The sequence below is a fragment of the Babylonia areolata genome, chromosome 8, assembly GCF_041734735.1.
Source record: "Babylonia areolata isolate BAREFJ2019XMU chromosome 8, ASM4173473v1, whole genome shotgun sequence".
NCBI classification, from domain to species: Eukaryota; Metazoa; Mollusca; class Gastropoda; order Neogastropoda; family Buccinidae; genus Babylonia; species Babylonia areolata.
The window spans coordinates 5629900-5647629 of record NC_134883.1 but is presented as its reverse complement, the minus strand read 5'-3'; the positions used below and the strand labels follow the sequence as shown (position 1 = coordinate 5647629).

General features: G+C 41.3%; 1 protein-coding gene across 2 annotated transcripts in view; it reads left to right on the top strand.

Moving 5' to 3' along the window:
• The first annotated feature begins 1833 nt into the window (after positions 1–1833).
• The window catches only part of LOC143284485 (uncharacterized), a 41446-nt gene continuing 25549 nt past the window's right edge, over positions 1834–17730 (top strand). Inside the window, exons 1-2 of one of the 2 annotated variants that reach the window (XM_076591170.1) lie at positions 1834–1967; positions 14834–15077. In XM_076591170.1, coding sequence (XP_076447285.1) covers positions 14844–15077 — 234 coding nt within the window. In that variant the 5' untranslated portion in view covers positions 1834–1967; positions 14834–14843. Of the gene's footprint in view, positions 1968–10008; positions 10124–14833; positions 15078–17730 lie in introns of those variants that run through there. The other variant, XM_076591171.1, reaches the window with a different exon arrangement.

The window sequence follows — 17730 nt, the reverse complement described above, 5'->3', positions numbered from 1 at the left end:
CAGAGATCATGGCAGCTGCCTTGCTCCTGAACACCACGATCAGCGTGTATACTCAAAATGGAGATGAGAGAAGGTGGCTCGATCACACCCCCCTTGGCAGAGCTGAAAGCCAAGTGTGCAAGTGCCTGAGGAAATGTTTGCCGTATATTCAGTGAGACGCGATTTGGGTTTGATTTCTTTTTGTTTTTTTCAGGTCAACCGTCATTTTTGAAGAGGGTGGTGCAAAACCCAAACCTCAGAGAGCATTATAAAATTAGAAATAAAATGCAACTGACATTTACGATAGTGTTTTATACAGGTACGTACATGATCCGTCGCGCTTTTGACGCTTGCAGCACATACGAAGAACACATCCGTCTCCAATCTGCTCGTACTCCTCGGTCTTTGCATCCTTCGGGAAATATGCCGTCAGACAGGAATTTAGATATGTCAGCCAACCTCTCTTTGGACACTTCGGCAGAGCTATCCTTTGGACGACCCATCGTGCAGAAATGAACCAAGTTGCAACAGTCCGAAACAACTCTTTTTTCAAGTCCGGGGAACAACACGGGCACTGAGTTCGGCTCACTGCCTTCGTGCACTCTGAACAAAATGAACACAATTCACGCTGGACACCCGCAGTGTTTTTTTCCAGCCAGTCTTATTTGCCGCCGTAGTGGCAGTGTTATTTTTCTGGCGCCAGTGTAATTTTCCTAGGAAAATAACACTCCCCTTCCGAGATTGCAGTGTTTCTTTCCTAGGAAAAATACAGTCCCAGTGTTTTTTTCCTGGAAGTCATTTTTGCCTCCTACACCGGACCCATATCGGTTAAGTCCTGGATGATGGGCGTAAAATCACAGTGTTTCTTACGCGAAATTTCATCAGAATACTATTCAAGCAGTCTTCTGGAATGAATCGGCTGTCAGTCGGAAACAAGATCAATGGACATGTGCATGTTTTAGCCTTTTTCCGTCACTCCGTTTTCTTCCGAAAATCAAGCAAGGTTTGTCACTCGACATGGAACAGTCGGCGGAAATTGCGATTTGTTGACATTGTGTCGGACTAACGGACTGATCAGAAATAAACAGAGTCAACGGAAAAGGCTGTAAAACATGTAAATGTTATTGATTTTGTTTCCAATTGACCTCCGATTGATTGTTGAACGTTTCTTGTATGATAATAATATGATGAAAATTAGAGTTAAAAGCACTGCGGTTTTACGCCACTCTCCTAGGATTTCTCTCCTAGAAACACAATACAATACAATAAAACGCAATACAACACAATACAGCATCTGTGATCAATTCCTCACAGTGGACATTTTAGACTCAGCAAAATGTTGGCCCAGAAAGAGTAAACTTTACGATTTGAACTTTCACACACAAAGTACAGACATTGAACACACGACCTCTGTTTTACAGTCATTTGATAGCTCTTGAAACACGCGATCTCGTTTTGCAGTAATTGCCAGTTCGGTGTCTGCAGTATTCCAGCTAATAAAACACACACAAAAAACATATATCATTATCTGACATAATTATTGTTCTGACAAATCTGTTACGTTAGATCGTTAGATGTTTCTCTTCACGCCTTGAGAGAGAGGGGAGGGGGTGAGAGACAGAGACACAGAGAGAAATAGAGAGAGGGGGGAGAGAGAACAACGTAATAGTAAAGGGCAACAGGTGCAGGCAAAACAACTTCCCCCCCCCCCCCCCCCCCCACTCCCCCCATCCATCCATCCAGGTATTACCTGAGAGAAGACACGCACATACTGCACCAACCGTTATCGGAAGTCAACAGGAGATTGCAGAGCACGATTAGGCCCTATGTGTGGGCGACAGGTGTGCCCCAGTCCCGGGACCGGGCGTCATTGGACAGGGATAAAAAGGGATCGCGCAATGGCCACAGCGAAAACTAACAAAGACCAGAAGGTGACACTGTCTGGAAACGAAACGACATATATTTTTTTCTGTCAGAAACATTTCGAGGTAAGTTCACACACATACGACGCGACTGATTATTGAGTACGTAAGGGAAGGCTGAGGTTTCGAACAATGTGTGTGTGTGTGTACGGTTTTCATTGACCGTTTCTTTTTTATTGCGATGGAGGGGCTGTGTGGAGATGTGTGCTGTTGCTTTTTTATGACTTTTTTGTTGTTGTTGCAGACTTGCTGTATCTGTATATAGGCCTATATGTTGTGCACATCACACACACACACACACACACACACACACTGACTGACTGACTGAAACCATTTATTGTCAGATTAACTGTTTGTTGTACTGACATTTTCGCAACCATTTGAATAAAATATTAACTGAGCAACACAAGGAAATTACACACACACACACACACACACACACACACACACACACACACACACACACACACACACACACACACACTTACCTAATAATCTGTTATTAAGTTGTTTTCACTTGCTGTGCATACTTAAGAGACAAACGGAGATGTGAACGCCAAAAATGATATCAATGAAATAAGAAGGTAAAATGTTTATAATTATGGGAAGGGGGAGTGGGGATTAAAGCACTGGCGCTTTTAAAAAGTGTGTTCTGAAAATGAAAATGGTAGAACATCTTAGCGTGACTGCCATATTACGTGCAACTAATTATTTCCTTCATTTGCGATATGTATGATTGTACTGGATGATGGGACTTGGGGGGGCGGGGGTGGATGGTGATGGTGACTCGATCGTGGTTAATCAGCGCATAAGCACTGCAGCAGGCCAACAGGACAGACAGAGAGGTGTCGGGGGATGGTGGGTGGAGGGTGGGAGGAGAAAGAACGTTGGGAGCGAGGGCCCGGGGACCGACAGAGAGACCATGACGGTGTTGAACAATCCGTGTGGAGCGCCACAGACCTGCAGTACGAGATCAGTTAACTGCTAACCCCGCAGCCGAAGCCATTAATTGTGCGAAAGCCATCAACTGTAGTTCTACTCTATGAAGCCATCAATTGTTGTTCTACCGTATGAGAGGGGATCAACTGTAGTTCTACCCTATGAGGGGGACACCTCAGAATCCTGGTTTGAGTGTTCGTGCCGGCTATCAGGGCGAATCAGTTCGTGTTTAGCTCGTCTGGGCTTCGGTCGCTTACTTCACAGCTCGTGTCATTCCATTGTAATTGTAGGTCTACGCTGCTTTTCCCCTGTCCCCTCCACCCTCTTCCTCTCCTCCCTGTCTGTTTCTTTGATATACTGCTTTTTTTCTCTTTAGTTTGTAAGTTTTTAATTATGCTTTTCCCACACTTTGTCAATGTGTCGTGCTGTCATCATTCGACAAAATGAAACAGCGCATCAGTTGTGTCTGAGTGCGATGTTTCTTGTCACACCAGACTGCCTTTAGTTTTGTTAGTAACTCGCTAAATAAGTAAGGGCGAAATCCCACTCAACTCTACCCATCATGGCGCGCATCATCCAACACTTGTGTATCGCGTGTTTTCAGCCTTCGTTGGACTGCAAGTGGTATTTCTTTATCTTCTGGTCGCTGATATAAAATCATGGCCTCAAACTATCAGGATGGTACACTCAGTGCGAGTTGCTGTCTGTCTTCCCTGTACTGACTGAGAACATAACTCATTATGTAGACGTTTCAATTGTATGTTTCTAGTTTCAGCGTATTAGTGTTTTAAGTTTCACGTTTCCATCTTTATGAAGTTATGTTTTTGATTTTGTGTTTTGGTGGGGTTTTTGTGTGTGTGTGTGTGTGTGTGTGTTTTGTGTGGGTTTTTTTTTTTTGTTTGTTTGGTTTTTTGTTTTTTCGAAAACCGTTTCCACATTTTACAAAAGAAATCATGTGGACACGTCTGATTTTTCGTTCGATGAGGGAGATAATAATGATGATAATAATGACCATGATTTATACAGCGCATATCCTGTAAACAGGGCTCTTAACGCTGTACAAAAACGGGTAACTATATTCTGTTGTTTTTGGTACCAGTACGGGTTTGCAAGTTCTTGAATGACAAAAGTAATCATCACATTTTATTGACAAGAAACTGAAATATCTAACTTTCTCGTTTTTCTAACCTCCTGGCAAGTGCAGAATAAAGTTGTGGTTTTGTAATAATTAGATTTTTTTCTTAACGAAAATCGCAATACACGCGATTTCAAACAGTTTGTAAAGCAGGGCCAATTATCAACCGCAGGTCTAATGCGAAAAAATAAGTTTCTTTATTTTAATCTTGGGATTGCAAAATTGTGGCATTCACGTTGTGTGCAGTTTTTGTGCTGGGATTGCCTGGGAAAAAAAACTTATCAATACCTATGAAATGGGTTAAAGATTGGTGTCAGCAGAGATAGTACATGCATTTCCTGAGAAAATGATAATGCCGATGTTTACTACGGACAAACACACATCCACGGACGCACGCACGCACGCACGTACACACACACACACACACACACACACACACACACACACACACACATGTAGGTCTTCTACTTTTGAAGACTTTTGAATGCACTCACACTCGCCTGTCCTGTGATGTTGTCTGAAAAGGTCTTATCAACATTTGTAATCAGGTTATTGTTTACGGGGAAAATATGTAAGTTCACCACGGACACACACACACACACACACGCGCGCACGCACGCACACACACACACACACACACACACACGCACGCACGCACGCATGCACGCACACACATACACACACGCATATGTAGGTCTTATATTTTTTAAGGCTTTCTCCGATTGTCAAGGAAGCGTTCGTCGACTCCTCCTGTTCAAGGTTTTTTGTTTGTTTGTTTGTTTGGTTGGTTTGTTTGTTTGTTTGTTTGTTTTTTCAACGGTTGAGAGTAAATGCGCGCGAGCGCGTGCGCGCGCGTGTGTGTGTATGTGTGTATGACTGTGTCTGAGTGTCTGTGTGTGCCCTCTCTCTCTCTCTTTCTCTCTGTCTGACTGACTCTCTCTCTCTTCCGATCTCCATTCACATCAATGCAACTATGAACGAATCGAATATGTAAAGAAGGAACTGGGTTGCATCGATTTCTCTCTCTCTCTCTCTCTCTCTCTCTCTCTCTCTCTCTCTCTCTCTCTCTCTCTCTCTCTCTCTCTCTCTCTCTCTTTCTCTCTGTGAACAAGACAAAACGGGCTCAGCAAGCGTTTTGCCGACTCAAAAAGGGCAAAAATCTATTATTCCATATCCCCTCTCATGCTGATTCGTATACCATTTACGTCAGCCAGCGTGTTATGTGGATAAGGTGGACAGTGTGGTGAGAGAGGGGGGGGGGGTATACTGCAGACAGCTGCAAGAAGACCCTGTTTCATCCAGCGTTCTTGCTTACAATCAGAACTTATCTCTGTAAGGCTTTGCCGATGACGACTCATGAGCTCGGTTGAGTTTATTAGCGATCTTAGAGGAGGTAAGTTTGCTTAGCGTTTGGACCTTTCCCATGTTTACGCTAGTTCCATAGCCTTAAAGCAAACGATACTAATTCCATAGGCTTACGACAAATATTTTATTAACTAACGCTTTGCAAACTACTTTAATTCCACAGGCTGATGACAATTCTGAACGCTCAGAAAGCTACGATAATTCCATGAGCTTACGACAATTCTTAACGCTAAGAAAACTATGCAAAAACCATGGGCTTGCGGCAGTTCTTGACGCTAAACGAACCGCGCTAATTCCACAGGCTTACAACAATTCTTAACGCTAAACGAACCACACTAATTCCACGGGCTTACAACAATTCTTAACGCTAAACGAACCGCGCTAATTCCACGGGCTTACAACAATTCTTAACGCTAAACGAACCACGCTTATTCCACAGGCTCACAACAATTCTTAGCGCTAAGCGAACCACGCTAATTCCACGGGCTTACGACAAGTCTTAACTCAAAGCAAACCACGCTAATTCCACAGGCTTAAGACAAGTCTTAACTCAAAGCAAACCACGCTAATTCCACAGGCTTAAGACAAGTCTTAACTCAAAGCAAACCACGGTAATTCTACGGGCTTACAACAAGTCTTAACGCAAAACAAACCACGCTAATTCCACAGGCTTAAGACAAGTCTTAACTCAAAGCAAACCACGGTAATTCTACGGGCTTACGATAAGTCTTAACGCAAAGCAAACTACGCTAATTCCACAGGCTTACGACAAGTCTCAACGCTGAGCAAACCACGTTAATTCCACAGGCTTACGACAAGTTTCAACGCTAAGGAAACCACGTTAATTCCACAGGGTTACGACAAGTCTCAACGCTAAGCAAACCACGTTAATTCCACAGGCTTACGACAAGTTTCAACGCTAAGGAAACCACGTTAATTCCACAGGCTTACGACAAGTTTCAACGCTAAGGAAACCACGTTAATTCCACAGGGTTACGACAAGTCTCAACGCTAAGCAAACCACGTTAATTCCACCGGCTTACGACAAGTCTCAACGCTAAGCAAACCACGTTAATTCCACAGGCTTACGACAAGTCTCAACGCTAAGGAAACCACGTTAATTCCACAGGCTTACGACAAGTCTCAACGCTAAGCAAACCACGTTAATTCCACAGGCTTACGACAAGTCTCAACGCTGAGCAAACCACGTTAATTCCACCGGCTTACAACAAGTTTCAACGCTGAGCAAACCACGTTAATTCCACAGGCTTACGACAAGTTTCAACGCTAAGCAAACTACGTTAATTCCACCGGCTTACAACAAGTCCCAACGCTGAGCAAACCACGTTAATTCCACAGGCTTACGACAAGTCTCAACGCTAAGCAAACCACGTTAATTCCACAGGCTTACGACAAGTCTCAACGCTAAGGAAACCACGTTAATTCCACAGGCTTACGACAAGTCTCAACGCTAAGCAAACCACGTTAATTCCACCGGCTTACGACAAGTCTCAACGCTGAGCAAACCACGTTAATTCCACCGGCTTACGACAAATCTTACCTAACGCTGATACCGCTCATGCATCCCATCCCTGACTCGCTACCCCCCTCCACCATCACCCATCTATACCGCCCACTGTCCCGCCCCCCATACCCCGTCATGCATGTCCCCTTCCCTCCTCCCCGTTCCCCTTATCTCTGTCATCCCCCACCCCACCCCTTCCTTCCTTTCACTCATATATCTTGTGATATCATCAACAGGTGGGCGGCAATGCTGCGTATGATAAACAAGTGTATGTCCCTCTGTGTGTGTGTGTGTGTGTGTGTGTGTGTGTGTGTGTGTGTCTGTCTGTCTGTCTGTCTGTCTCTCTGTCTCTGTCCCTCTCTGTCTCTCATTCAGTCACACACACACACACACACACACACACACACACGCACACACGCGCGCGCGCGCGCACGCTAGCGTCCAGACCTCCACTCAAGGTCTAGTGGAGAGGGAGAAAATATCGGCGGCTGAGCCGTGATTCGAACCAGCGCGCTCAGATTCTCTCGCTTCCTAGGCGGACGCGTTACCTCTAGGCCATCACTCCACACTGAATGTGCAGCAAGAGAGGGAAAGAGAGGGAAGGGATGGAAAGGGGGTGGGGGTGGGGGAGGGGGTGATAATGTGATGATATCGACATAAAAGAGCGATGAGTGTGATGGGGAAAAAAGGGGGAGGGAATATGAAATGCGATGCTATCAGTATATGGCTGTGTACTGGGGACTCGGATTGTCACGGCGTGGGAGCTATGCCACTGAAACGGTGCAGATGACTGGGGCGGTGGGGGTGGGGGTGGGGGGATAGAGTGAGTGAGTGAGAGAGCAAAAGAGAGAGAGTGTGTGTGGGGGGAGGGGGTGCGGGGGGAGAGGGGGGGGGGCATGGGGGTGGATCTGATAACATGATCACGAAAAACAAGACAAACTGGTTGTTTGGCATTTATCATTAATTCCTCTGTACTGACCAGACTTTTGTCTTGTTATTAACCTACTTCCCACGCGCTTGTTTCATTTGGACTCTTGACACAACGCCTTTGTTGACTTTGGGGAAAGCAGTCTTTCTTGGAGTATCATTAATATATCTGTACTCGTTTGACATGTGCCTATTTTTTTTTTCATTTTCTCCACAGTTACTTGGATTTCAAATTAGTTTCTCTTTCTGTGTTTGGTCTGAGAATGGTTGGGACTGGCTGTCAACCCCGTGATTAACGCTGGCTTGTGTTGGTTTGTGGAAATTTGAGAATCAAAGGAAATGGCAACGTCATGGCTTTGCGACAGATGTGCCTGGATTCAATATAAACATTTTTGACTCACGTGTGTGTTTGCACACGACGTAAGTATTTGTGGTAACCCTGTGTATTTCGGTTGTGTGTGTGTGTGTGTGTGTGTGTGTGTGTGGGTGGGTGTGTTTGTGTGTATGTGTGTGTGTTTGAGGGGGGGTGGAGTGTAATTCACGTATTTTCTCAGGAAATACTTTGTCATTATCAACATTGGTTCAAACAGATTTTTTTTTTTTTTTACAGGTTTAAAATCTTACGGATTAATCAGGATTTCCGGATGTTGAATGTTTTATTTCGTTTAATCTCTATTATAATTTCATTTCGCATCTGGTGCACAAGGTTTGGTTGGGTCGTTTCAGGTTCGTTGCCGGAATGTGTGGTTGAAAGATAGCCTAGCAATCCATTTCCGTGAAGGCTTTCGCCTCATACTGTTTTTGTTTTGTTTTGTTTTTTGGTGCTGTTTTGGGGTTGTTGTGTTGTTGTTGTTTTTTTTGGGGGGGGGGTGTTTTTTTATTGTGTTTTTTGTACGTTGAGCTGAAATAAAATTTTCAAATGAATCATTAAAGGACAGTATGAATGGATACTTGGATAGGTGGATGGATGGGCAGGGCGGAAGGGTAGGTGATGGGATGGATCTTCCAAATTCATGTAAAGTACAGGGAACACATATTTCTGGAACAGGTTATTCGTTTGTTCAATTAAATTTTAAACGTTTCTCAAAACACCCTCCCCGTTCTACCTGCCATCTTATTGACTAATGTACGAATTTCTTGAACTTCTGCTCTGTGTGTGTGTGTGTGTGTTTGCGCGATTACATGTACAAATGTTTCGTGTGGTATGTCGTACCTGAATGCGTGTAGGACTACATAATATAACGTAAAGGCTAAGAGGTACCAGTGGGGAGGTGTGAACATTCAGTATTCATTATCATTATTATTATTATCATTACTATTTCACTAATCAGTTCTTTAGTTTATTCGTTATTGTCTCCTTCAGTCCTCGTGCGTGATTTGTGTGTGTGTGTGTGTGTGTGTGTGTGTGTGTGATGAATTAGTGTATACATGCACGTGCGCGCGTGTAGAACATATATATTATATGAAGAGAAAGAGAGAATGTGCCCTCACGCACGTAACCAGCCCATGTGCTCAAGTAACATCTTGAGACGGCAGACGCAGCTGTACACGTTCAAATAAACTCGAGCACACGTTGTGTGATTTTTTGTTTTTTTGTTTGTTTTGTTTTGTTGTGTGTGTGTGTGTGTGTGTGTGTGTGTGTGTGTGTGTGTGTGTTTTCTATCTGTGTGTGCATCGCACTTGCTCAGCGCACCTGCAAATATGTTGTCACCCCGCCACCAAATGAGTCTGGTTATTCACCTTTAGGTAATTGTTGTTTAAGCTGTTTTCAATACTCTCTCTCTCTCTCTCTGTGTGTCTCTGTGTGTGTGTGTGTGTGTGTGTGTGTGTGTGTGTGTGTGTGTGTGTGTGTGTGTGATTTCATGTGTTGCGGTCTGTCAGAAAAAAACAACTGTCCTCTTCATACATTTTTGCACGCGCCTCTGTGTGTGCGTGTGTGTGTGTGTGTGCGCGCGTGAGCGTGCGCGCGCGCGCGTTTGTGTGTGTGTGTGCGCGCGCGCGTGCTCCTGTGCGTGTGTGTGTGTGTGTGTGTGTGTATGTGTGTGTTCGTCCTCTTTCATGTGTAGCGGTCTGTCAGAGAAAGCTGCGATATTGATTCCCACTTGTAACGGACAACAGACTGCAGTATACCACACGACCGGAGGAGGAAAGGCACGCGCACGTCAGTGACACGCGAGTGCTATAGGTCCAGACATTCAGGTGTTGCCTTTAGGAAAGAGAAAATAGAGGGGGGAAAAAGCAAGCAAGCTGCATATGGTTGTTCTCTCGTCTTCTTCGTCAGAAATCATGGTAGTGATTGTCTGAACTTGGTGCTTCGATTTTCTTGAGTATGTACGTATCTCGTTATCTATTTATTCATTTTATTTATGTAATTGTTTGTTTGGTTGTTTATTATTTGTTATTTATTCAGTTTTCCTTGATTGGTTATTCATTTATTTACCTTTCTTGTTTTCTCCTCGTGAAATTTAGATATATTATAATTGATAGAAGCGGGGACCTTTCGGTTTTCTTCTTCTTCTTCTTCTTCTTCTTCTTCTTCTTCTTCTTCTTCTTTCATTATATGGATTTTCAAAACTTTTCGTACTTTCTTTTTTCTTATTGTCTCTTTGTATCCTTTTGTGTCATTTTTTTTCTAATTCGATCTTTGTTGTCTTCCATTTTCATTTCATCTTGCTTTCTTTTATTGTTTCTTTTTCTTTCTTTTTTTCCTTCATCATTTATAGTTTGGTTTGTCTGATTTTCTTTTTTTTTTATGTCATTTTAGGTCTGTTCAATGTTGTTTTAATTTCTTTTATTTCTTTTCTAATTTTAGGATAGAGCATCTGTGGGTTTCTTCTATACGGACGTATATATATATATATATATATATATATATATATATATATATATATATAATAGAGCATCTGTGGGTTTCTTCTTTACGGACGTATATATATAATAGAGCATCTGTGGGTTTCTTCTTTACGGACGTATATATATATATATATGTACATATATTACATTACAAGACTATGCTACACGACACAACTTCACGCAGTCTCACTCCAGTACATTTGAACACAGGACAAAAACAACTCAGTACCATAAAACACGACCCAACACAACCCAATACATTTGAACACAGCACAAAAACAACTCAGTACCATAAAACACGACCCAACACAACCCAATACATTTGAACACAGCACAAAAACAACTCAGTACCATAAAACACGCCCCAACACAACCCAATACATTTGAACACGACACAAAAACAACTCAGTACCATAAAACACAACCCAACACAACCCAATACATTTGAACACAACACAACAACTTAGTACATTAAAACACAACCCAACACAACCCAATACATTTGAACACAGCACAAAAACAACTCAGTACCATAACACACGCCCCAACACAACCCAATACGTTTGAACACAACACAAAAACAACTCAGTACCATAAAACACACCCCAACACAACCCAATACATTTGAACACAGCACAAAAGCAACTCAGTATCATAAAACACACCCAACACAACCCAATACATTTGAACACAGCACAAAAGCAACTCAGTATCATAAAACACACCCAACACAACCCAATACATTTGAACACAGCACAAAAGCAACTCAGTACCATAAAACACGACCCAACACAACCCAATACATTTGAACACAGCACAAAAACAACTCAGTACCATAAAACACCCCCCAACACAACCCAATACGTTTGAACACAACACAAAAACAACTCAGTACCATAAAACACCCCCCAACACAACCCAATACGTTTGAACACAACACAAAAACACCTCAGTACCATAAAACACCCCACAACACAACCCAATACATTTGAACACAGCACAAAAACAACTCAGTACCATAAAACACCACCCAACACAACCCAATACATTTGAACACAACACAAAAACAACTCAGTACCATAAAACACGACCCAACACAACCCAATTCAGATGAACACAATGCAGTCCCAACACAGTACAACAGAACAATACAGCACAAATCAATACAATGATATGCAACACAACCCAATGCAATAGCGTTCATTTCAATGACGACCACCATAAAATACCACCTTTTTACGAGTGTCTGCAATCGATTTTTTTTCTCTTCTCACTGTAAAGTGACATAATATGCCTGAGACAGTGTACAAATAAATAAATAAATAAATAAATAAATAAGTAAAAAAAAAAAAATTTTAATAAAAAAACAGCGAGTGAATCCCAAAGAAAAAGCTTGCAGGTAATGTCTCTTTTGAGTCGCATTTGGACGTTCATTGGCAAATATTCCTGTTCACACACACACACGCACACGCACACGCACACGCACACGCACCCACGCGCGCGCGCACACACACACACACACACACACATATATATGTACATATATATGTGTGTGTGTGTGTGTGTGTGTGTGTGTGTGTGTGTGTGTGTACACGCATTCGCGCACATTCGCTCGCACTTACGTATGCACGCACGCGCGCGCGCACACACACACACACACACACACTCTCTCTCTCTCTCTCTCTCTCTCTCTCTCTCTCAAAGACCTTTGCAGGCAAATAAAACATTTCAAGTTTCAAGTTTCTCTCTCTCTCTCTCTCTCTCTCTATCTCTCTCTAGCTTTAATTGCAACTACACCAGGTGGATTACAGACACAACTTAACTCTTTGAAAATATGCTGTGATAGCTTGAGGTTAAATGTTAATAGAAGTAAAACTAAGATAATAGTGTTCAGAAAGGGGGGGTATCTGGGTAAAAAAGAAAAATGGTTTTTTGGAGGTGGTAAACACCTACTGTTACCTAAGATTCACATTCACAACAATGTTGAGTGCTAATGTAGGCACAGGGCATCTAGTAACAAAAGCAAAAAAAGCACTTTACCTTCTGTGCAGAGCATTTAACAATTGTAAAGAGATGTCCCGAGAAGTCTTTTTCAAAATATTTGACTCCAAAATTCAGTCTATTCTATTGTACTCAGCAGAGATTTGGGGGCTGCAACGTTTAGATAGCGTCGAAAAAATACATTTATTAGCTTGCAAAAGATTTCTCGGTGTTCACCTCAAAACACCCAACAAACTAGTGTACTCAGAATTAGGCAGATACCCATTATATGTTAACTCATACACGAAAGCCGTAAAATATTGGTTCAGATTATTAGAAATGAATTTAGATAGATTACCTAAACAGGCGTATCTTATGCTAGTAAACTCAGATGGGAACGGTAAAAGGTGTTGGGTAACAGGAATTAGAGAAATTTTGTGTAAAACTGGATTCAGTTATGTGTGGTTGAATCAAGGAGTTGATAATATGCAGATGTTTATATTACAGTTCAAACAGAGACTGATTGATATGTATGTGCAAGAATGGTCGGCATCTGTCAGAGATAAGGAAAGATACGCTTTATATTCATCCATGCAAGATGGTTTCAGAACTGGACTTTATTTTGTACATTTGGATATTTATTGCCTCAGAGTCGCTTTGACACAAATAAGACTTGGAGTCTTGCCGCTAAATAAGAACTATGAGAGATACTCTGAAAATCCGGTTGCAAGGTTTTGCCCATTTTGTAAAGGTGTGAATGAGGATGAATATCATTTTATATATGCATGCCCTTTGTATGTTGATCTCAGAAAAAAGTTTCTTGGTTTGTATGTCAATGTTCAGATTAACTTTCTGCTGGACGGTGTAGATAAACATCGATCTCGTTCTGTAGCAAAATATATTTTTCATTCAATTAAGCGCAGACAAGAAGCGATAACTAATCAATGAAGAAGAACATTTCTAGATACGTGTGTGATAGAAAATGTCGTATGAAAATCCATTTCAGTAAAATGATGACTATTTATACCAATCCTGTACAAAATCGTTGTTGTTACATGCAACTTCAGAGTATTGGATAATTTCTAATATTCATAGGAATGTCAACGGAATGCTATTGTCAGCACGTCCCCCTTCCCAGCATCCCAATGCAATGATGCCTATGGCCTGAATGCAATAAAACATTCATTCATTCATTCATTCATTCATTCTCTCTCTCTCTCTCTCTCTCTCTCTCTCTCTCTCTCTCTCAACTGGCACAGAAACACAGTCTCCCTGTCCAATATGTAACTCAGCTACTGATGATGAAAACCATTTTGTCTTTCAGTGCAAATCTTATGATTTTATTCGTAAAAAATGTATTCTTTTTGAAAAGGATGTAGTAAAAAGAGAAGATATGACAATGCTGCTCAGATCGAATGATGAAGACATCATAAAATCATTTGCTAAATATATTTCAGAAGCATGGGATTTTAGAAAGAAAATGATAAACAGAAGTTTAGATGTACAAATATGAGTAAAGCAAAATTCGTTTATTCATTTATGGGAAAAAAAACTATTATAGGACATATTATTTGATGATAATTTGATAGATACACATGATTGTGTGCATGTGTATGCAAAACTATTTATTCATTTTGGATGGTCGAGCTGACCGAAGTGATCAGTTGATTTATGTTTGTCCCATTTTAGGTACATACATTATTTGTGTGTGTGATGAGAATGTTGATTTATATTATGTTTCTTTGTTTGATCTTATGTTTCCTGTTAATGTATTGTTCTCCCCTGTCACAAGGACTGTACAGTCAATGACAGTAAAACATCAAAGCGTCAAAGCGTCTCTCTCTCTCTCTCTCTCTCTCTCTCTCTCTCTCTCTCTCTCTCACGAAATTGCGCGCAGAGTTAAAACAGAAGACCGGCAATTGTATTACAGCTTGAAATTTCTGTTGATCCAGATTTTGAAGGTGAGAATGAGCCAGCACATAGGTATGCCTGTGTGCGTGCGCGCGTGTGTGTGTGTGTGTGTGTTTAGGTGTGTGTGTGTGTGTGTGTGTGTGTGTTTGCGTGCACGCGTGTGTGTATGTGTCTGAGGAGAGGGCTATTTCTTCAGTTTTGATGTTTTCCACTGGACTTCTATCGGCCAAGAAATGGGCCCCTGCAGTGAGCTGTGCTGAAAACATTATCCCACAGACCCCCTTCCTCTGTTGACAGGTAGGCCACAATGTTCGCCACCATGACAGACGCCCTGCTATTGGCTGCGGCCGTCCTGCTGCTGACCAGTCAGGGACAGAGTTACAAGTGTGACGTCCGTGAGAAACAGTGTGACATCTGGCTGGTCATTGAACATGGACTGACCATGATGAAAGAGAAGTCACTCACAGTGGTCCAAGATGGCTTGCTCTTTGCCTACAACGAGCCAAACCGCACCATCGAGAACACCGTATCGCCGGATACAGTGAGTAACCCCCGTCTTCACGAATACAGATGTCAGATTGCTTTGTTGTCTCAACAAGAGAAATCCAGTTGTGGTGTTATACTACACAAATAATGCTCGAGAATCACAACCATACAGAATACATAAGAGACATAAAACGCCTAAAACGCCAAGTTACTGTGAAGCTCACATACTGGGAATCACCGTCATATGCATGAAATGATCACAGTCTTACAGTCATTCAATATGAATATATACAAAGACAAAAAGAATGCTTAAATACGGAGTTGCATTACGGAGTTTAACGTAAACCTCACACACAATATTAACAATCATACACACTGAATAAGCAACGATAACAGAAATATAAATATCATTCTATGAAAACATGAATATACATGATTTATATATAAATATTATACTATAATTAAAACATAAACATGCATGATGCGTTGTGTTGTTTAAGCAGTTACAAACGAAAGCGCCTGTGTGCTTAGAACGACGAGGAAGAATTGTCTGATGGTAAAACATGCAAAACCATTGTACATAACAAGTTCGTTATAAAAATGGACTATCTGTTTCAACGTCACAAAATCTGTATTAATCTTTATCAAATGGCTCACGAACAGCTCACTAAAAGGGTATATCAGTGTACCAAAAGCTGCTGTAAAGATGGGTACTGGAATATTGGTGGTAAAATTTTCATCGAATGGCTTCAATGTGAATTATGGACTGTGTATTGTAAAGTTAGTTGAAACGAAGAGCGCATGTTGACTGTCTGTACTGCCCGTAAGTTATGTCGATCTATGGCATTATAACTAAACTTTAGACCCAGCGTAAAACACATACATGCAGCTCTCAAGTAGCATCTTATGTACTGAAAGCCATCATCAAGCTTTAAATCGTATCATCTTCATTTTACCTCGTGCAGTGTCTGTCTCTGTATGGATCATTATTATATTTGTTCTCTCTCTCTCTCTCTCTCTCTCTCTCTCTCTCTCTCTCTCTCTCTCTCTCTCTCTCTCATCCCATTTTTTCTTTAAACAAGTAACGACACAAATTTCAGTTTCAATCAGAACATTAAATCAATTCTTTCTGTCTGTGTCTCTGTCTCTCTGTCTCTGTCTCTGTCTCTCTCTGTCTCTCTGTCTCTCTCTCTCTTCCCATTTTTTCTTAGAATATCTACGATTTTTTTCTCTTGATTGTCCTTTTTTGTATACTTTTTTTTCTCTTCCATTTCCCTCTTATTTCGATGACTGAATTAAATAAAAAGCTTTGAACACTTAGTTCAGTTCCAATCGGAACATAAAATTCATTCTCGCTCTCTCTCTGTCTCTCTCTCTCTCTTTCTCTCTCAAGAAGGCCAGACAGGACGGTAAGAGAGCTACCATTGTCTTCAGTCATCTGTTGATTGAAGGGAAGAAATACACTGTTGACAGTGATGACAATCTGGTAGAGTTAAGATAGGAAACCGGCCGGCCCAAGTGTAGCTGTGAGGTAGGTTTTCCCGGGGGCGTTAGAAACAAGGAGACACCGGTGTCATCGCCTTCTGTAAGTAAAACTGAACTTGCACGTGGGACTTGGGGCGCTGACGTTGATATGAATTGTGTAGATATTGGCGTGCCTGTCTCGTGTGTTTCTCCTGCCACTGAGTCAGCCTGTGACAAAGAATGTGAACATGTGTTGGATGAAGATGCAAAAAAAAAAAATGTTGTATAAAAAGAAAAAAGTTATCGTTCCTACATTGGAATGTAAATGGGTTAGCTTCTAAATTGACCAGTGATGAGTTTGTTTCATTTGTATGTAATTTTGATTTTATTTGTTTAGTTGAGACTTTTTTTTAAGAATTCACTTCAACTATCTTTTCAGGGTATAAGAGTTTTTGTATTCCAGCTTTGAAATTTACTACACACGGAAGGCGATCCGGGGGACCGCTGTGTCTGATTAAAAATGAGTTTGTGTCCTGTGTTAAACAAGTTAATATTAAGTCTGATAATTTTGGTGCCTTACTTATTGATAAAATGTTATTTGGTTCTGACAAAGATGTGTTGTATGTGTACTGTTATGTTCCCCCGCAGGGGTCTCCGTACTATGTTTGTTTTGACAAGGAAAGTGGCATCGCTCTGCTAGAAGAATATATTACTGATTGTTTACTTTTTTTATGGGGATATATATGTGTTTTTGTGTGGTGACTTGAACAGTCGCACTTCCAATGCTTCCCATCATTGCCATAAAACTGATGTTAACAGTATTTTAGACTTTCAGTGTGTCAGCCATCCAGTAAGTGTAGACAAACGTTCAGAAGATGCTATGATGAACAACTATGGAAAATTGTTATTAGATATGTGCACTGCATTGGATTTATGTATTCTAAATGGTATGTGTTATGGTGACCTTCAAGGTTGCTACACGTACGTATCAGACAGTGGCTGCAGTGTGAATGATTATTTTATAATGTCTTATGAAATATTTTCTGTTTTGTGTGAATCGTGAGAAATGACAGTTTGTGAACGAATTGAATCTGATCCTATGCCTGTAAAATGCTATTTTAGTTGTTTAGATGGTAGTGAGGAAGAGGTATTCAATGAGAATCTTGTCATCGAAAAACTTGTTTGGAACGAAAATTCTGCTGATGTTTATGTCAATAATACATGTTCAACAGAATGTCAGGAAA